We start from the raw sequence: 22,530 nt of genomic DNA, 5'->3' as shown, positions 1-22,530 counted from the left end.
TTCATTTGTTTGGTGGTGCAGCCATCAATTGCATTGTATATTTTATTACTTAATGGGTTGTTTGGCTTTATTTGGACACCCTAATCTTGTTCAGATCGTCTGTAATTTTGGCCCACTGATATATTTAGATAAAATCTGATCAAAACTAGTCATTTTCAATAGCATTCAGTGAATCAGTGCTAGGTTGACTCCATAAGTATCATCTACTTATTCCTGAGTCAGTTTTGGTAATTTGAGTCTTTCAAGAATTTGTCCATTTTGTCTGAATTTTTTAATTTGTTGGTATAAAGTTGCCCATAATATTACCTTATTATCATTTTCACGTCTATAAGATCTCTAGTGATGTTCCTTCTTTCATTTCTGATATTGGTAATTTGTGTCTTTCTCTCTCTCTCTCTCTGATCAGTCCAGCTAAATGTTCATCAATTTCATTGATCTTTCAAAGAATCAGCTTTTACATAAATTTAGTTTTGCTATTTCTTTCCATATTCTAATTTATTGTTTTCTGCTCTATTATTTTCTTCCTTCTGGTTACTTTAGGTTTAACTCACCCTTCTTTTTCTTGTATTTTAAGGTGAAATTTTAGATCATTGATTTTGTCCCTCCTCTTTTATAATATAAGCTTGTAGAGTTATAAAGTTCCCTCTTAGGAACTGCTTTAGCTGAATCCTACACATTTTATATGTTGTGTTTTAATTTTAATTTAAAGCTAAATGTTTTCTAAATTTTTTGTAGTGGTGTCTCATTGTTTTTTTAATTTGCAATTCCCTAATGACATATGATGTTGACTATATTTTCGTGTACTTTTTTTTCTATCTTCTTTAGTGTGGTTTCTGTTTAGGTCTTTTGCCCATTTTTAAATCAGGTTCATTTTCTTATTGTTGAGTTTTATGGGTTATTCGTGTATTTTGGATAACAATCCCTTTTCATATATGTCTTTTGCAAATATTTTTTCACAGTCTGTGACTTGTCTTTTCATTCTACTGAGTTGCTCATTTTTTACAGTCTTTTTTCTCTCTGCTTCAGTGTGTATAGATTCTATTGTTATGTCTTCAAATTCACTAATCTTTTCTTCTGTAGTGGCTCATTGGCTCTTAATATCATCCTGTGAACTTTTTAAAATTTCAGATATTGTGGGTTTTATCTCTAGAATTTCCATTTGAGTTCTTATTTATAGCTCTACTGATCTCAATATTTTGTCTTTAAATACTCAAATACAGCTGTTTTACCATCCTTGTCTGCTAGTTCCTTGTAATGTAAAATTTTACATTTTAAATATCATTCTGCAATACTGTGAAGTTGTCATCCTTACCTAATCCCCAAGTTTCATCCCATCGTCAACTTGTACCTGGAAATTAAGATCAAAGTGATCTAGGATGGGGGAGGATCAGAGTAGAAATATCCACTAATTTATTGGGTATATCAGTTGATAATTTTAAAAAATAAACTGTAATTTTTCATTCTGATGAAGCAACAGAATACTGTGATCAAAACAGTTACATCAAAATACTTCCTATATCAAAATAACCACAACCAAATGGCTGTGTTAATCAATCCTGTTAAAATGTTTTTCTTCAGGTATTTTTTTTCAAAAGAGAAAGTGACTTTAAAACACATCCCGTTTTAAAAGGTCACAATTTCTGAAGTATTTTGTTTTGGCTCTTAGTTATCTATTTTGCCTATTTAGTCAAAACAGTTTGGAATTTTCTAAATGGACATTGAAGCAATAGATGAAACCATGAATTGGGAGACTAAAGAGTAAATTGAATGTGAGAAGACATACATCTTCTTAGCTCAGTCATTTAGGAGGGATGTCTTCCATAGTTATCCTTAAGCCCATGGGGCCACCACTCTTTGCTGTTAGGTGAGAGAATGGCTACCCTGTGATCTTCAGCAATAGCATAGCAGTACTTCTTGAGACCAATGAAAATAATCCATGTTTATTAATACATATTCCTAACAGAGTAAGTGACTGCAGAAATGTGCTTGGGTACATATGGCTGCTGGCAGGCCTCAGGTTCGCCCTGGCTACCGGCCAGAAACATTAGGGGTTTTGTCATGTAACTCTCTGCTTAGGACAGCTCACAACGTGGCAGAAAAAGCGAATCAGAGAGTGAGAAAGAGAGGGCAACCCAAGAGAGAAGCCACAGTCTTTCTGCTACCTAACACAAGAAGTAACATCCATAACTTATGCCAGATTCTATTCACTAGGATTCTGTCACTAAATCCAGCCCACACTCCTGGTAGGGGATTATACAAGGGTGTGAACGCAGGAAGTTGGAGGTAGTGGTAAAGGCTGCCTACTTAATTGGTCTTATATGCAAATTGCAACTATCATCATCCAGATTACCACTTTGTTATTAAATCCACTTGACATTTATCAGTCCAAGGCATCTCACTACATTTGATCTTGTCAACCACTTACTCCTTTTTATAATTTTCTTCTCTGATTTTTGTCAGCGCTTTAGTCTGCAATTTTTTGTCTTACTTTTTTGACCTCTGTTTTTATCCTCTTTCATAGGGCTATCTTACTCTGCCAAACTTTAGGAGTTTTCACCTTATTCTCTTCATCAGATGTTATTTATCCATGTGTTTACGTATCAGTGAAATGAACATTACTGAACATCTACCACGTATGAAGTGTCCTGACATTAACTCTAATTGGCAGAACCATTTAAAGATTAAACTCCTTGGAATCAGTGGTCCAAGCTTATTCACGTTATTGGTGCTGAAGGCAGACATACTGGAGATTTCTTTGTATTAAATCTGAAATCACCTGCATAAGCCAGTGGGGGAACAGACCTTTCTGCTTTATTGTTTTCCATTTTACTTTTGGAACATATGATGTAGTTTAAAAGCTTGGTAATGTTTGCTCTGAATTGGCTCATCTGAAAGTGATTTCAGTTGAGTAATTTAATGATTGGAACATTTCAGAGCTTTTTCCAGGGCACCAAAACTTTTAACATGGTTTATGAATTCTGCATCACTCTCTGGCTGACTGTTCCCAGCTGCTGGGGAGAATTTACCAAGGCTCTCTGTAATTCCGTAGTTCCGCCCTCACAGAGGGATTTTACCTTTTATTTCCTTAAAATGTTTCCCAGTTGATCTTGGGATCAGGCTCTGATTGTGGTGAAATACCAGAGATAGGAACAGTCCAAAGTGGGTAAATATTACTGCAAACATTTACTTAATAATCACTTGGTGGAAGAGTCCTTGAACCTGGAGTCTGGGAACATCCACAATTCCTTCTGAAGACTTGACAGGGTTCTGTTGAATGAGAAGATTAATGGAGAGGAAAATGCATGAACAAAAGCTATGGGGGTTGTTACCACTGCTTCTGCCTGCTTCGTAGGAATAAAAAAGTAATAAATAGTCATTTGTGGATTAAGTGAATAATGCATGAATCTGAAGAAGATAATCCTTAGCTAAATTCAGAGTGTCCTAATTCAGGGAGCAAATGTCATGTCAATCATTGGGATGACTCTTTGGATAAGGCTCTCATTGACAGAGCAGTCTCATCGCGCACTCTCAGGGTAAATGCTCACTCATCCTCAACAACTGCTTTTTTCCTTACTTTTCTCTCCTTTCCCTCACTCTGAGAATTTTTCCATGCTTCCTTCATATTCTAAACATGATTTTTATAAACAAACTATGAGCATTACTAATGTTAAGCTGTATTAAAGAGCTGGACATATGTCAAGAAGAAAACTATTCAGGGCACCGTTCCAGAAAACACGTACCAAAATGACTTCATTCCTAGCTCCATTGCATGGTGTTGTCCTTGGCTGAAAAGTGGTGATTAATATGCCCTACAAATTCGGAAATAACTAGATGCTTTTTAAAGGGTTGATGGCAAAGAGTTTTGCTTAAATTTTTAAATTGTTGTTCCATTATAGCAGAAAGTTATTTTAGTTCGTTCTCTGTTTTCTTGTTCAATAATGTCTAATCTTGGGTAAGGCAAGGCTTCCCAAATTAAGTCCCAGATCAATCAAAGCTAAACTGAGATGTCTGCTCTTTAATAGTCTTTGACAAGGAGGACACGAATTTGGTTTATATGGTTAACAGGCAACAACCTTGGGCTCAGGTGAATTGAGGCAACTTGCTCCGCTAAAAAGAGAACTGAACTTCTGGAAGGTCTTGGAACTCTTCAATTTAATTCAAGTTTACCAAGAAACTTTTGTTAAAGATGCTTTGCTGGCAGCAGAGTTACAATGATAATAAGACATGGTCTCCTGCCCTCAGGAGGTGGGGTGAGGAGAGGTAAACACATGAATAAATAATAAAAATAAGACTTAAATACTCTGTTGACAGACATCCTTCTAGACATGTAAGATAAATAAGGCAAAACATGTATGAAATGGTAACAAATCTTGACCTTCAAAATTTATGGTGTGGAAATCCATGAAATTCAAAGTTGTACAACTATTAAGAGAGGGAATCACATGATGTGCTCTATTAGATTTGTGTGAGTGGGTGGCGAGGGGACAGGAATAGCTGACTGAAGACACTATAATTATTGAGCTATATCTCTGCTTCTAAAATTCTTGAAAGGATTCTAAAATATGGCCATCTGAGGTCCTTTCTGGACATTGGGAATCACTTTGTTCATGATGCTGGAAGTGAGAACGGCATCCATAAAGTTTTCCCCCAAACATCCCCATTCCTAGGCTGAGGAGCCATATGAGAGTTCAGTCTCAATGTTGTGTTTGGTCCCCAAAGGGAGTCCACCAAAGCACTCTGGGAGAGAAGGCTGGACAACTGGCCGCCATGGCTTTCACCCATGTTACAGTAAGTTGAAGGAGAGCTCAGGAGGTAAGGAAAGCTAGGGTGATTCCAGATACTGAAAATAAAGGTGCTTCAAACCTGAAGGAAAGAGAAAACTATTTTCTGTTCTCCCACAGACTGCATTATCTCCCCCAGCTGGTTTTTCTCCAAGGTCATCCCTAAGTCTCTGAATTCTGCCCACCCTGTTCAATGCATTTTCTTGACAGTTTCCACCCACCTCAATCTCTCCATTCCTTGAGAAGTTCAGCAGCTATTTTCTGTATCATAGATGTACCTCTTGGCTCCATGATTAGATTCTAAGCTAAGCCATTCATCCATTCAGATAGGGAGTGTCTACGATATGCCAGCACCATGCTCAGTGCTGGGACACAACAGTGAACAAAATTTCTGCCCCCAAAGATGCAAACTAATAAAGGACATATTCTACACTCTGAAAAGTGCTAGGAAGAAAATTAACAGGAAGAAAATAACTGGCAGGACAGCTCGGAGGAGACCAACTTTACAGAGACCTAAAGCAAGAGAAAAGGCAAACCATACAAAAGAGGCTGGAGCTGGGAGGATGTTCCAGGCAAGGCACGCATAAAGGAACGAAATGGAAGGCATTCAGCCTCCTCAAGGAAGTGCCGGATGGTCAGTGTGGCTAAAGCATGGTGAGCAAGAGGAAGGAGGCAGGAGACCAGGTCAGAGTGCCACACCAGGCAGGCCTGAGAAGGGATTCAACGCTGTACTTCTTTCATTCAGCATTGGCCCTCAGGCCACGACTTCCTTCAACAGTCCCCTTAATGCCTGGCACAGACCTTTGCTCAGGATGAGATTTCAGCAGATACTTGATAGTTGAAATGACTGAGGTCCCCATCTTAAGCAACCCTTCCAGAACCTCCCGCCCATCAGTCATTCTCTGCCCAACTTCAGAGTCAGGTCTCCCAGAGGTCTCTCTTCAATCTTTGTGTTTGACAATGTCCAGCCCTCACTCGTGCTTATCCCAGGAAATGGAGAGCTCAGTGGATGAGAATGACTTTGGTGAACATGTCTCATCACTAACTCTCTTCTTCTTCTTTTTCTTTTTTTCAGTTTTATTGAGATGTATAGTAATTGACAAATAAAATTTGGTTGGCCAAAAAGTTCGTTTGAGTTTTTCTGTAAGATGTTACAAATGAACTTTTTGGCCAATCCAGTACTCAAAAGTGTACATCGTGATGATTTGAGTTACATACACTATGAAAGGATTCCTCCCATTGAACTATTTAAATTAACACAATCATCACCTCACATATTTACCTTTTGTGTGTGTGTGTGAGAACATTGAAGTTCTACTGTCTTCCAAATTTCAGTTATACGGTACAGTGTTATCAGACTAATTTACTTCTGAGAGGTGGTCCAGCAGTGTGGTTAAAGTCTGAAACTTGGGAGTCAGGCTTCCGGAGATCCTTATCCTGGTATATTTCCCTCTAGCTGTGCCCTGCGGGATGAATTGCTTCACCTCCTTAGCCTCAGGTTTCTGGCTGACAAGAGTGCTTTCTCACAGAGTTTCTGTGGGGATTAAATGGGATGATGCATAGAAAGCCCTCAGGCAGTTCCTGGCACACAGTGATTAACTATTAATGATTAGCTATTGTTAGCTATTGCTATATTATTAGCATTAGCATTATCAACCATGGCCCTTAAAATGCCCCAGATTTCCCATTTCATCCTCCCCTTCTGTATTTGGAGAAATGCTAAGGCACAGCTGGGTGTCACTTCTGTGATGGGTTCCCAAGACCCTCAGGCAAAAGTGAAGGTCTCTTTAGGGCTTCCCTGGTGGCGCAGTGGTTGAGAGTCCGCCTGCCGATGCAGGGGACACAGGTTCGTGTCCCGGTCCTGGAAGATCCCACATGATGCGGAGCGGCTGGGCCCATGAGCCATGGCCGCTGAGCCTGCGCGTCCGGAGCCTGTGCTCCACAACGGGAGAGGCAACAACAGTGGGAGGCCCGCGTACCGCAAAAAAAAAAAAAAGTGAAGGTCTCGCTTCTCTCATCTCCGCAGCAATCTGTGTGCTCCACCTTGGTGATACCTGATGCTCACCTCATTGCATGATGACTGTTTAGGTGGTCTCTCCTGTGCAATTGTGCAGCCCATGAGAAGAGAGACAGTGCCTCTGTGTAACAGCTGTCAATTCAAGACTCACATTTTTTCACATTTTAACATCTCTGAAGTTGAGGATGCAATCCTATAATGGTACGGCAAAGCTAACTGATCGTGCTCTTTTCTTTCTTAGTGTCACGTAAAATAACACATCTTACAATATTCGGTTCCATAGATTAGATGAAATATGGTAGCTTTGGGCGTGACCTTCAGAGTAAGACTTCTGAGATAGTTTATTTGTGACCTTGAGCGAGTTACATGCTTAAGCTTTCTCTATCACAGTTTCTGATCTGTACAATAGACATAATAATTGTATCTCACTCATACAGTTGTTGTAAGGATTCAATGACAACATTTTGTAAGGCGTTTAGAATAGTTCAGGGCACATTATAAATGTAGAATTATTAGCTACTGCTGTTTGTGTTCCTAGTGACCAACTCAGTATCTGGCCATGATGGGGGTTCGATAAAGATCTGACAAATAAGCAAAAGACTAAAACAGCAAACTAACTATGACAGCCATGGGGGGGCAGGCTCAGACCTTCCCTCAAGAGGCCCCCGCTGGCTGATGGCCATCTTCACCTTCAGGATCACACCCCTGGTCAGCGACCTGGCAGAGTAGGGGTTCTAAGTTCAGTGGTTTCTGCCGAACAGGGGCTCCTCCATCAGGCTTTGCTTCGGGGCTCGGCTCCCGCCTGGCCCAGGCTCTCTCAGAGCTGTATAATGGCCTGAGTCCCTTCTCTTCTTTAACACCCATCAACCTTCCATCACGGCTCAGGGTCAAAATCCCCGTGCTGGGATTTCTGCGAGCATACACCAAGCCACGTTTGCTTACTCAGGGGAATCCCTCCCCCTCATAGGCCCCAGGAAGGCTGTCTGAGACCCCACCACAAAAGGCAAAACTCAGCAGGGAACTTCAGCTGGGGCCTCTCCCCTCCTGCCCCACAGTGGACCTTTCCCTGGTTCTTTGCGTCCACCGCCAACCGAGGCCACAGCTGACTCTGGTTGTCCCAGAGCAGAGCCCCCGGAAACTCTGCCTCCGGGATCTCTTCTTGGCCAGGAGCCAAAGAGGCTCAGTTTAACTTCTGTTACTAAAAATATATTCTGTTTCCCCCTGTCCTGTGCTTAATTCAAGAGACTAACTGAAATGCTGGGTACACACAGGGCCTATTTTTATTCCCACCTCCTTCTGCATACCCTCCTCCCCTTCCAAATGCAGCCCTCCAAATCCTGGACTTCTCCTCAGCCCAAGTGCTGCAATGGAAAAAATGAGAACTCTTTCTCTCAATCAGATGAACACTTGTTTCCATAACTGGCCATTCGTCACACCCCTTCCTGTCCCACTGTGCACTCAGTCGGCCCTTCCAGGATAAGGATCACATGAAAAAAAGGGGAGTTTTGATTTCCGTCCAAAGAAACCAATGACTGTTCATGGCGAGTAACTTGTGGAGGCCTAAAGTGGGACTCGTGCTTTAGCCATCGACATTCTTAGCCCTGGATTCCAGGGCAGCCCCTTACCCTTTAGAATTATCTACCATCTCAGGAGGCCGTCCTCCTTGTCTTAAGGGCCCAGATGGCTGACACACGACTAACACATAGCGTATAGTCACTCTGAAATGTCGAATGGAGCCTGAACTATGCTAGGAGGTAAAAGTGGAAAACCAATAAAATGGGAAATAATTGTGTTATAAAAAATGTTATTTATTTTTGTTAACACTGTCAGGAATTTCCCTTTAAATAGCCAGCTCTCCAAGCACAAGCACAAGAAGATCACTTTACAGAAATGTGTGTTTTCACAGTAATTTTTGCTCTGGTCTACAAAGGGGCTACTCTCCTGCAGGTGAAACCAGCTTCTTTCTTCTCAGCTTCGTGGCTGGAGTTCATAGGCTCCGATGTGCTGGCAAGAGTGACCTGGGGCTGGACCCACCAGGCTGCTCTTAGCTGAAGGATCTCTATGGGCCAAGCAATGGCTCTCTTGACAGCAGCCTTTCCTACCTTCCCTGAACTCTGGGGCATGGCCCATGTTTGCATCTGGGAAAGGGTCTAAGCAGGCCTGGTTAGGATTAAAGGTGCCCAGAAAGTTGAGAGGATTGGGAAGGTGATGTTCTGAAGAAAGACGCTGATTCAGACCCTACAAAAGATCATATTCCACACCAGACTGGTACTAACCCCTCTAGGGATTGTCTGGAATAAGGGAGCTCAGCTGTGGTTGCACATTGGACTCACATGGGGATATTTTTTCAGAATATTAAAGCTAGGGCCCCCTGCCCAGAGATGCTGACTCAGTTGGGGGTAGGGCTCTGGAATGAGTATTTTTGAAAAACTCCCCCAGGTGTTTTTAACCTGCACCCACTGAGCACTCCTGTGGTAGAGAGCTGGGCATCCGACACCTGACCACAGTCTTGGGACTCAGTCAGAATGAGACAGGCTTTGGTGAGAAGAAATTTAGGAGCAATGAGTGGTGTTTGGAGAACACACCTGCATGGTGTATACATTGTATGGATATCTTCACAGGTGTGCAAAATGTATATTTAAGTATATACAATGTGTGACACATTTGAATGCAACAAAATCAAAAATAGCATTAGTCTTGAGAGAGTCTCCTCATAAGATAACTTTTCGGCTTGAATGCTATTTTTTTCTCTCTTACTATTGTAAAACCTGTTTTAAAACATTGATATTATGAACAAATATTGTATGATTCCATTTATACCTAGCACACTCAAATTCATGGAGACAGAAAGTTAGAATAGTGGTTACCAGGGACTGGAGGTAGGAAGGAATGGGGAGTTCTTTTTTTTTTTTTTTTTGTGGTACGCGGGCCTCTCACTGCTGTGGCCTCTCCCGTTGCGGAGCACAGGCTCCGGAGGCGGAGGCTCAGCGGCCATGGCTCACGGGCCCAGCCGCTCTGCGGCACGTGGGATCTTCCCGGACCAGGGCACGAACCCGCGTCCCCTGCATCGGCAGGCGGACTCTCAACCACTGCGCCACCAGGGAAGCCCGGGGGAGTTTTTATTTAATGAGTAGAGTTTCATTTAGGAAGATGAAAAGGTTCTGGAGGTGGATGATGGTGGTGATTGCCCAACAACGTGAATGGACTTAATGCAACTGAACTGTACATTTCAAGACAGTTGAAATGAGATTTTAAAATCAAATTGTAAGATATTGTACCTTTTCAGGTAACTTTTAAGGTTCCAAGTTTAACAAGTTCCCATGATGCATATGGCATTATACAGAATCTTGGAAACAGATTATTTCCTTCTTGCCCTAGATGCTTCAGAGGTAATCTCAGCTTCCTGCTTGTGAGCTGTCTAGACCATGGACCAGCACCCTGAGATCTCTACTCTTAATTTACTGCTCTCCAGAAACCCCTGAGACTTTCTACGTAGCTACTCACAGGAGTTGCCCCTATACTTCCCACCCCCACCCTGAGACCCCCTCACTCTCCCTGCTATTTCTTAACCATCCAGAAATTCTTGAGGGCTTTGTCACTCACAGCCTCATTCACCATTGCATTCAGCTCTGAGGATGTTTGAACGGAGCGTCAGAGTTTGTATGTAGGGAAACGGAATGTAGTGAAGTGAGAGTTTAACGCCTCTTTGAGGATACTGCAACTAAAAACAGAGAGTGGATTAGTTTCAATTTTGTCAGGTGGGTGGCTCTAAGATGACAGTAGCATAAGTGGCCTACATGAATCAGCTATTTCATGTATTCATTCTTCAAAAACTTATAGAGGAGCTACTGTGAGCCAAGACTTGTCATAGAGACATTGAGAGGATTCCAAGAAGTCCCAGACTAGTTAAGGAGATCAAATGGGCCCTAACTGTAGAACATAAGGTCCATAAGCAAGGCACAAATATGCACTCTTGGTTGCAAGGGCAGAAATATATTGAGCTTTAAGTAATAAGGAATGTACTGGCTCACAGGATAGGAAAGTCCAGGGCAAGGTTGCCTTCAGGCACAGCTGGATCCAGGCACTCAACATCTTCAGAATCTTCTCTCAACTCTGTGTGGTCCTTGTTCTGGGGTAGGCTTACCTTTTGTGGTAACTAGAATGCTCTGAGTTTATTTTCTACTAGTTTAGCAAATTCCACTTAAAGAGAGCTATTTTCTAAGAGCTTCAACACAATTCTAGAAGTGAGAGATGGGGAGATGGGGGAAAACCGGAAGTTGACTCTACTCAAACTATACAGACTAGGTGTAGAAGAGCCAGGTGAAGGGGAGGGGAAGATGTTTTCCAGTGGAAATGGAACCATCTTTACCAGAAGAGGGAATAGATCCTAGAATTTTCCTCACCACGGTATAGTAGTTTAGATGAGGTAGTGGCCTGGTACCCTGTAGTTTCCTAAGAGAAGGCTTCCCAAAGGGACCAGTATATAAATTGGTCTTTAAGCCTTTAGGAATGGGTGGGATCTGGTCATGGAAGGAAGAGAAGGTTTAGAGGGAAGGCCCACCCAGAGGAAGAGCAGCACAAGAAATGTGAATACTAATCAGTGATTTTAGACGAGAAGGTTATGTGTAATCAGTCTATCATTCGATGATACAAGTTGGTCCAGAGAGAACAACCCTGAACTGAGGCAGGAGGCATCCCTAAGCCCTCTGAGCAGACCTGCCTTGGGACTGCCTCAGTCTTTCAGGAATGATAAAGTGCTTTCCGGAAAAGAAGCAGGGCTAGCAATGATGCAATTTTAAGTGAACTAAATGTCATATCACAGTCACTCTTGGTCAAAAACACACAAGAAAATACCTACAGAAGTTGCTGAGAAAGTTAAACCATTCCTTAGGTTGGGATATAATTTGCTGTTGGTGCTCTTAGATTTTTGTTTTCTTGTTTTGTCTTTCAGCGTATGGTGAGACAAGAGAGAACCTCGCCCGTTATGAGTTTTCCAATGAGCCTTGTGTGGAAAAAAAAACAGGTAAGAGAGCTCAATATTATCCTGAAGCACAGGATAACATTCTATCAATACAAGAAAGTAATATTGAGGTCTTAGAAATAGAGTTCGGATATTTTCTTTTGTTTTACTTTTTTGCCTTAAAAAAAGATAATAAAAGCCCTCAAAGAGGATTATTTATGAAAAACAGAACTCCATGGCCTGCTTCAGCCGTCATTGTAGGAGCACCTTTTCAGATACAAGTTGTTTTCCCAAACATTCTTGAAAATTCTGAGAGGCTGTGTAATGTTGAATGCTTTCAAGCCTCAAATCAGAAGCCAGAAAACAGCTCCAGGGCCTCGAAATGCTTCCAAATCTCTAAGGTTTTCTTATTTAAGATTTTAAAATTCCTAGTGTATCTGCCTCGAACACCCCAATCCACAGTCGTGAGCACAGGGAATTTTTATTTCATTGTGGACCCACTCTTTATGGGTTAATTCTACATGGGAGGCAATTTTGATAAATGATAGATAACCATTGTTATCTAGTCCTTCCCTCAACAAATGCAGAGAACCAGGAAGCAGAGACAAAGAGATCCAAGAAACAAAACCAAAGCCAATGTTTATTCTTGATTTTTGTCACTACATCTTTTGTGCTTCCTTATCTTCCTCTACTGTTAAATATATAATAACCGGAACTTTATTAATATACACATAAAGAAAACATGCGCAGCATGTGAGCGTGGTAGGTAGTGGCCGGTGTTGGCACCAGGGTTTATGAAGCAGGACTCTGCATGGTCTGCAGTGGTCTCATGCTGTTCCCAAGTGCAAAATCCTCCCACGAAAAGCAACATAAGCCACGTGGGGCTAAAGGAGGCGAATAACAACAAAAAGTTTCTGTTCAAACTAAGGGACAGGTCTGCGCTTTAAATTTTTTTCCTGAGACTTAGCTTTGTTCTTTCCTCCAACAAATGTTTTAAAATTAGTGAAATACCAAAGGAGATGTGGAGGAAGGAGACACGGGATGGAATTAGCAAAAGCATAAATGGAATCCGGGATGTGCTGTGATGGATGACTGATCGATCTCTTAATGAAGAAAAAATGCACAGAGTATTTCATCAGCCCCTCTTTCCCTAAGAGGGAAAAGCACATACATTTTTGTGTTTGGATAAATAGCTAAGGCTTTTGCAGAGTGGAAAAGTGTCATGAGAAAATGGAAAATATCTCTAATGTCTACAGCACATGAAATATCTAAGAGTAATAAAATAGTAAAGGGCAGGAAGGTATATCGTAAAAAATTATAGTGCACATGTTGGATGAAAAGCAAAATTATGGGATTAAATGGTTGTGTTACTGAAATAGCACTTGGTACATAGACTCAAACATTCCTTTTCACATTCAGTTTCTCAGAGGCTTGACTTCAGATGCCTGAGCACTTTCAACATTATGTTGGCCTTTATTCTTCTTTATCTGGAAAAACACGACAGCTAAAATTATACCTAAAAGAGAAAATGCAGAGTCAAAGAGATGGAGTCTTAAAATGTACTGTCACATTCATTTATAAGGTAGCACCTGCATAGGAAAAAATGACTCATGTAATTTCATTTTTGTTTGTGGTTCAACAAAGTTTCATTGTCCTGGTGATTAAGAGATTCTAGGCATGGGCTTTCTTGGATAAGTAAGCTTACCACTTATCTTGTTGTCAGTAAATATGTAACAAGTCCCAAGTCATATCGAAGCTGGTGGCTATCGCTGGGTCTCTATCAAGGAATATAGGACTTAATGCCTACACTACCCTGAAGACTAAGTGCGTGAGCATTAGACAGAATTCCTGAACTTCAGACACAGTCAATAAATGTTGATTCCAGTTCTTCTTCCTCTTCCCTAGAGGAAGTAGTCCAATGAGAAAAACCAGAAAGCTGTTCTTAGACCAATTCACCTACCTAAAGCCTACTTTCACCATGTCCACATCAAGTATTACATTTTCTTTGCCGTCTTCCTTGTCGCTCCAGCTTGAGTAGACTACCTAACCTCTCTGGTTTCCCCCATCTCTGACCTACTACAAAATTACATTGTGCATTTTAGCACTATGTATACTATAAATCAGAGACTTATCTGGAAAAGTAAGTTGTTTTTAAGAAATTAACCTGGCAGTAAGTTTACAAGAGGAATCATGGCAAAAAAGACTGGATACTCAGAAGCCCATTAAGAATCTTGCAATAATCCCAACCCTCCTATTTTGAAAAAAGTAAGGATATGAAACTACAAGATCCTATTACTTCTATCTTTAGATCACCAAACTCATCCAATCTTTAACTTGTTGTAAAATTATGAGAGTAAATGGTCATGTTAGAAAACCATGGCATAAAAACTCAAAAATCCTTTCAAGATGAGAGGACAAATAGAATAAGAAAAGGCATAGAAGTAGAGGGGAGTTTGATAAGTGAGTAAACCTCAAAAGCCAGCTCAATTAGTATAAAAGGTGTGCACCAAACTGTGGTTCTCAAAGAGAACTGATGGTCACCATGCAATATTAGGATGCGTAATGGTCATGTCACAAAGGCCCTTCTATGCCATAATAATGAGGAATTCGAATGGAAGGGTATAAGGAAATGAGATCCCTTTTAGAGCTGTGAATCAGAGTCCAATGTGGTAGACTGGATGGTGGCAGAAAAGACCAGATGCCAAGAGAGCAATTAAGAAGACTTAGAATAATCCCAGCTCTTCCTTTAAAAGAGAAAGGATGTGGAACTGTATAAACCCCTTTACACAGGTGAATTGATGAAGTATCTACTTTTTATTTTTAGTACATCTTTTTTGGAGTATAATTGCTTCTCAATGCTGTGTTAGTTTCTGTTGTACAACAAAATGAATCAGCCATATGCATACATATATCCCCATATCCCCTCCCTCTTGAGCCTCCCTCCCACCCTCCCTATCCCATCCCTCTAGGTCATCGCAAAGCACCGAGCTGATCTCCCTGTGCTATGCTGCTGCATCCCACTAGCTATCTATTTTACATTTGGTAGTGTACATATGTCGATGCTACCCTCACTTCACCCCAGCTTCCCCCTCCCCACCCTGTGTCCTCAAGTCCATCTTCTGTGTCTACGTCTTTATTCCTGCCCTGCCACTAGGTTCATTGGTACCATTTTTTTTTTTTTTAGATTCCATATATATATACGTTAGCATACAGTATTTGTTTTTCTCTTTCTGACTTACTTCAATCTGTATAACAGACTCTAGGTCCATCTACCTCACTACAAATAACTCAATTTCGTTTCTTTTAATGGCTGAGTAATATTCCACTATATATATGTGCCACATCTTCTTTATCCATTCATCTGTTGATGGACACTTAGGTTGCTTCCATGTCCTGGCTATTGTAAATAGTGCTGCAATGAACATTGTGGTACATGTCTCTTTTTGAATTATGATTTTTTCAGGGTATATGCCCAGTAGTGGGATTGCTGGGTCATATGGTAGTTCTACTTTTAGTTTTTTAAGGAACCTCCATACTGTTCTCCATAGTGGTTGTATCAATTTACATTTCCACCAACAGTGCAAGAGGGTTCCCTTTTCTCCACACCCTCTCCAGCATTTATTGTTTCTAGATTTTTTGATGATGGCCATTTTGACCCGTGTGAGGTGATACCTCATTGTAGTTTTGATTTGCATTTCTCTAATAATTAGTGATTTTGAGCATCTTTTCATGTGCCTCTTGGCCACCTATATGTCTTCTTTGGTGAAATACAAGTAGCTTATGGAGCTCAACAGCAAAAAAACAAACAACTCAATTAAAAAATGGGCAGAAGTATCTACTTCTAATACTTAACTTGTGGTGAAGACACCAGTTGAAAGAGGGTAAGGACTACAGTAGGTACTGAGCTGTTTACAAAAAAGAAGACAGGGAACTCTGCTATCTAGCCAGGCCAGGGGCCATGGCAGAGTGAGCCCTGTGATGCAGTGGAATTATTCTGAAATAATAAAGAATCAAGGCCCACAGTCACAAAACATAAAAAGGGGAGTTCTGCAACATTTCAGGTATGCCAGCATCTCCACTGGAAGGCTAGCTTCTACCTATTCCAACAATGGCAGACTAGACCATAAGCTCTGTGAGTGATGGATCTGTGTATATCTGTCACTGTGTTCCCCACCAAGCACTGTGCCTGACACATAGCAGAGGCACAGCTACTGCATTTCTTTCTCCTTCATCATGAAATCTTGGTAACTAAGCATAAAATACAATAATTTATTCTTTAAAGCCTCTTATGTTGTATTTCCCAACCTAACCAGCAAGGCAGTGATAGGTAGAGGGTGGTACTAAAGCAGTAGCTCCCAATCAGGAAAGTTGGACATGGTTTACTGGTGATCTATATTCTTGGTTATTGCCTAGATTGCCATTTGAGCAGCCCCACACCAGTCCATGAAGTCAGATCCTGATGTGAGCTTATGTTTCCAAGGCCCAGAACAGAAATCCTTGAATCTGAGAAATTATACTCACCGATGACCAAAAAGGTGGTAAGGAGTATACCAACTGTCATGCCCACAGTAGGTATTCCAGGCATGTGATCTGCTGGCTGGAAACACCTATCTTCCACACACTTGCAGAAAGTAACTGAAAAACAGAACCATATTTTGTAGATAAATTTTTGAGCGAACAATTGCAGAATCCCATCCCAAAGACAAGAATTCCTACAAACTACCATATTGACAGACATTATCCCAAGTTGCCTGCAGCAAAATATCTACCTGGTAAAGAGACAATTCCTTCCAAGGGTGGCCGACCGCCATCATTGATGCGGACTGGGATGTGGTAAACTCTCTCCTCAAAGCCCGTGTGCTTGGTGGAGAGCCTGGCATGAGTTCCTGTCAGAATATGGAAAAAATGACTGATGTGAGAACACAACTGCAGGCCCCTGGATGAGCAGGAATAAAGTTCATCTCTGTATCATATAATACTAAAGTTGACTAGGAAATGGTTAGATATAAGTATGAGTTAAACTACCAAAAGTATTACCACTCCACAGGTAACCTCCAAAATGTCAAAAAGGATGCTAAAACATCCTTCAAGTTCTCAATTCATGACTTCTCTTTAGAAATGAATACTAAACATAGCAGGTTGTCATTACTCGTGGTAGTTATGTTCCATATAGTGTCCGCAAACACTGAATTAGAAAGAGAAAACATATTTGAAGAAATAACTGCTAACTTTTTTCCAAATTTGATGAAAAGTCTAAATCCTCAGATCCAAGAAGACAAACAAATCTTAGGAAAAAGAAAAACGAACAAAACTACACCAAGGCACATAATACTCAGATTACTTAAAACTAGTGAAAAAAAAAAATAGTAAAGACATCCAGCGAAAAAAGACACATGACATTCAAAGGAACGAAGAAGAAACAATACAATCCAGAACACAAAGGAGAAATATCTTTAAAGTACTGAAAGAAAAAAGTCTCAATAAGTTTAAAAGTATTCCAGTCAGGGCTTTCCCTGGTGGTGCAGTGGTTAAGAGTCCGCCTGCCGATGCAGGGGACACGGGTTCGTGCCCCAGTCCGGGAGGATCCCACATGCTGCAGAGTGGCTGGGCCCGTGAGCCATGGCCACTGAGCCTACACGTCCGGAGCCTGTGCTCCGCAACGGGAGAGGCCACAACAGTGAGAGGCCCACATACAGAAAAAAAAAAAAAAAGTATTCCAGTCAAATGTTCTCTGGTCACTACAGAGTTAAAGTATTTTTTTAATTTTATACGGTAGGCAGGCCTCTCACTGTTGTGGCCTCTCCCGTTGTTGAGCACAGCCTCCAGATATGCAGGCCCAGCGGCCATGGCTCACGGGCCCAGCCGCTCCGCGGCATGTGGGATCCTCCCAGACTGGGGCACGAACCCGTGTCCCCTGCATCGGCAGGTGGACTCTCAACCACTGCACCACCAGGAAAGCCCCAGAATTAAATTAGAAATCAGTAACCAGGAATATGTGGGAAATCCCCACATATATGAGAACTAAATAGCCCACTTCTAAATAACCCATGTGTCACAGGAGAAATCTAAAGGGAAATTAGAAAGTATTTTGAACTGAATGAAAATGAAAACATATCAAACTTTATAGAATACAGCTAACATGACACTAAGAGATAAACTTATAGCACCAAATGCCTATGTTAACAAAGAAAAAGTTCTCAATTGCCTCAGCTTCCATCTAAATAAAAATAGAAAAAGAAGAACAAGCTAAATACAGCATAAGAAGAATAAAGGAAATAACAAAGATCTGAACAATGAAATACAAAACAAAAAAATAGAGCAAAATCAATGAAACCAATAGCTGGTTCATTGAGAATATATCAACAAAATTAATAACTTCTAGCCAGCTTGATCAGGACCAAAATAGAGGCAAATTTTTCCAATATCAGAATGAGGTGATATCACTACATATTCTGCAGATATTAAAAGAATAATAAAATAACGTTATGAATAACTTTGTGCCAATAAATTAGACAAATCAAATGAAATAGAGAAATTATTTGAAAGATACAAACTAACAAGCTCAACCAAAAATAAATCTATAACTTGAATAGCCCTATATCTATTAAAGAAATTGAATTTGTAGTTAACTCATGGTAAGGACACCAGTTGAAAGAGGGTAAGGACTACAGTAGGCACTGAGTCCTACTGTAGAAAACTTTGGGCCAGAAGCCTTCACTGGTGAATTCTATCAAACATTAAGGAAGAAATAAAAAACAATTTTACACAAACTTCCAGGTAATTGAAGAGGTAGAACCCTTCCTAACTCATTCTATGAAGCCAGCATTACTCTGATACCAAAATCAGACGAAGACACTGCAAGAAGAGAAAAATACAGACCAATATCCCTTAGGAATATAGATAGAAATAACCTTAAAATTTTAGCAGATCAAATCCAACCGCATATAAAAATGCTAATATTTCACCACCAAGTAAGCTTTATCCCAGGAAGAGAAGACTGAATTAACATCCAAAAGTTGATTGATATACTTCTCCAATTAACAGACAAAAACAACAACAACCAGGGCTTCCCTGGTGGCACAGTGGTTGAGAGTCCACCTGCCGATGCAGGGGACACGGGTTTGTGCCCCGGGCCGGGAAGATCCCACATGCCGCGGAGCGGCTGGGCCCATGAGCCATGGCCACTGAGCCTGTGTGTCCGGAGCCTGTGCTCCGCAACGGGAGAGGCCACAACAGTGAGAGGCCCACGTACCCCCCCAAAACAACGACAATAACAACAACAACCAAAACCCCAAATCAACCATACAATCATCTCAATAGATGCAGAAAAATACAGCTGAAGTTTTTAGCACCCATTCCTAATTTTAAAAAACCCAAAAACACCTCTCAGCAAGTTAAGAATAGAAGATAGAGTCCTTAGTCTGATAAAGGGTATCTACAAAAAACCTATAGCTAACTTTATACTTAATGGTGAAAGACTATGAATGCCATCTCCCTAAGATTAGGAACAACAAGTTGTTTCTGCTCTCACTACCTTCATTCAACATTGTCCTGAAGATTTTAGCCGCTAAGAAAGCAAGCTAAAGATATAAAAGCCATCCAGACTGGAAAGGAAATAAAACCTATAATTCACAGACAACATGACTGTCTATGTAGAAAATCTATGAAAACGTAAGAAAAAGAGAGAGAGAGAACTTACAAGTGAGGTCAGCAATGTTACAAGGCTACAAGATCAATATACAAAAATCATCAATTATATCTCCATATCCTGGAATTACTTAAAAATTTTAAATTTTTAAACATCTAAAATAGCACAAACATATGAAATGCTTAGGGGAAATTCTATAAGAACTATACATTGAAAATTAGAACACATTGCTCAGAGAAAGTAAAGAAGACCTAAATAAGTGGAGACATAATCATATTCATGGATTGGAAAATTCAACTTTGTTAAGATGTAAATTCTCCCCCAAATTCAGCTATAGGTTCACACAATCTCAATCACAATCTGCATAGGTTTTTTGGGTAGAAATAGACAAGTTCAATTCTAAAATTTATGTAGAAATGCAAAATAAATGTTTTGAAAAAGAACAAAGCAAGGACATTTACACTACCTGATTTCAAGTCTTATTATTGAGCTGTGGTAATCAAAACATTAGAGTATTGCTATAAAGACAAAGAGATCAATGAAACAGAAAAGAAAGTCCAGAAATAGACTCATATATATGTGGTCACTTGATTTTTGACAAAGATGCCAAGACAATTCAATGTGAAAATGATATTTTCAATAAATAGTGTTTAAACAATTAGATAGCCGTAACTGTAAAAGCTAAAATTATAAGACCTCTGGGAGAAAAAAAAATAGAAAAATTTAGTGACCTTGGCAAAACTTTCTTAAACAATACACAAAATAGTCACAAATTATAGAAGAAAAAAGTCAGTAAATCAGATGTCATCAAAAAAATTTAGGGGCGGGCTTCCCTGGTGGCGCAGTGGTTGAGAGTCCGCCTGCCGATGCAGGGGACACGGGTTCGTGCCCCGGGCCGGGAAGATCCCACATGCCGCGGAGCGGCTGGGCCCGTGAGCCATGGCGGCTGAGCCTGCGCGTCCGGAGCCTGTGCTCCGCAACAGGAGAGGCCACAACAGTAAGAAGCCTGCGTACCGCAAAAAAAAAAAAGAAATTTAATTTGCTCTTCAAAAGGCACTGTTACAAAATAAAAATGTAAGCCATGGCCTGGGAAAAAATATTTATAAACATATATCTGACAAAGAACTTGAATCTAGACTATATAAAGAATGTTTATGACTCAACAACAGAAGCCAAACTGCTAAAAGTTTTAAGCAGGCACAATATTTGACCAGACACTACACCAGTGAAGATATACGGATGGCAAATAAGCATATGAAAAGATGTTCACACCATTAGTCATTAAGAAAATATAAATTAAAACCATAACGGCCCAGCAATCCCACTCCTGGGCATATATACCCTGAGAAAACCATAATTCAAAAAGAGTCATGAACCAAAATGTTCCTTGCAGCACTATTTACAATAGCCAGGACATGGAATCAACCTAAGTGTCCATCGATAGATGAATGGGTAAAGAAGATGTGGCACATATATACAATGGAATACTACTCAGCCATTAAAAGAAACGAAATTGAGTTATTTGTAGTGAGGTGGATGGACCTAGAGTCTGTCATACAGAGTGAAGTAAGTCAGAAAGAGAAAAACAAATACCGTATGCTAACACATATATATGGAATCTAAGAAAAAAAAAAGGTCATGAAGAACCTAGGGGTAAGACAGGAATAAAGACACAGACCTACTAGAGAATGGACTTGAGGATACGGGGAAGGGGAAGGGGAAGCTGGGACAAAGTGAGAGAGTGGCATGGACATATATACACTACCAAACGTAAAATAGATAGCTAGTGGGAAGCAGCCACATAGCACAGGGAGATCAGCTCGGTGCTTTGTGACCGCCTGGAGGGGTGAGATAGGGAGGGTGGGAGGGAGGGAGACCCAAGAGGGAAGAGATATGGGGACATATGTATATGTATAACTGATTCACTCTGTTATAAAGCAGAACCTAACACACCATTGTAAAGCAATTATACTCCAATAAAGACGTTAAAAAAAAACAAGTTAATAAATATGTTAACAACTCATATAACCATATTAAAAAAAACAATGAAATACTACACTCCCACTACAGTGGCTAAAATTAAAAAGACTGAGCATAGCAAGCATTGGGAAGAATATTAAGCAACTAGAATTCTCATTCACTGGTGGGAATGTAAAATGTTACAGACTATTCGGGAAGCAATTTGATATTCTCTTAAAAATTTGACTGTATAGCTACCATATGATGACTTCTAGGTATTTAACCAAGAAAAATGAAAGCATAGCTCCTACAAAGCACTTGTTCACAAATGTTCATAGCAATTTTATTTGAAATAGCAAAAATTGGAAGCAATTTAAGTAATAATCAATATGTTAATGAATAATAAATCATGATATAGTCATACAATGGAATACTATTCTACAGTATAAAGGAGTGAAGTGTTGATATATGCAACAACATGGTGAAATCCCCAAATATGTATACTAAGTGATATTCACCAAACAAAAAAAGAGTACATGCTGTTATTTAATTTAGATAAAATTCTTGAAAATGCAAACGAATCTATAGTGACGGGAAGCAGATCAGTGATTACATGGGGTGAGGGATGGACAGTGTGGGGTGGAAAATAGGGATTGCAACAGAGCATGAATAAAACTTTGGGGGGGTGGTGGAACTCTTCTTATCTGATTGTGCTGATGGCTTCAATGGTATATACATATATTGATTTTTATAAAATTGTATGCTTTAAATATGTGCTGTTAATTGTAAGTCAATTATATTTCAATAAAGCTCTTTTTAAAAATCATGATGAGCGGGTTTCCCTAGCGCGCAGTGGTTAAGAATCCACCTGCCAATGCAGGGGACACGGGTTCAAGCCCTGGTCCGGGAATATCCCACATGCCGTGGAGCAACTAAGCCCATGTGCCACACTACTAAGCCTGCACTCTAGAGCCCGCGTGCCACAACTACTGAGCCCGTGCGCCACAACTACGGAAGCCCTCGTGCCTAGAGCCCATGCTCAGCAACAAGAGAAGCCACCGCAATGAGAAGTCAACGCACCGTACCCAAGAGTAGCCCCCCCTCGCCGCAACTAGAGAAAGCCCGCGCAGCAAGGAAGACCCAACACAGCCAAAAATTAAAATAA

At 40.5% G+C, this 22,530-nt stretch overlaps 1 protein-coding gene across 1 annotated transcript in view; it reads right to left on the bottom strand.

Annotated features, from left to right (window-relative positions):
• Positions 1–13,173: 13,173 nt before the first annotated feature.
• The window catches only part of CDH17 (cadherin 17), a gene marked incomplete at both ends in the record, with an annotated part of 87,135 nt that continues 77,778 nt past the window's right edge, over positions 13,174–22,530 (bottom strand). The window contains 3 exons of the mRNA XM_082674734.1: positions 13,174–13,274; positions 16,280–16,393; positions 16,528–16,644. Of these exons, the coding sequence (XP_082530860.1) occupies positions 13,174–13,274; positions 16,280–16,393; positions 16,528–16,644 (332 nt within the window). The remainder of the gene's footprint in view (positions 13,275–16,279; positions 16,394–16,527; positions 16,645–22,530) is intronic.

Source organism: Grampus griseus (genome assembly GCF_964374135.1).
Source record: "Grampus griseus genome assembly, chromosome: 17".
NCBI lineage: Eukaryota > Metazoa > Chordata > Mammalia > Artiodactyla > Delphinidae > Grampus > Grampus griseus.
Note: the sequence above shows the minus strand (reverse complement) of the source record. Positions and strands in the feature narration are given on the sequence as shown.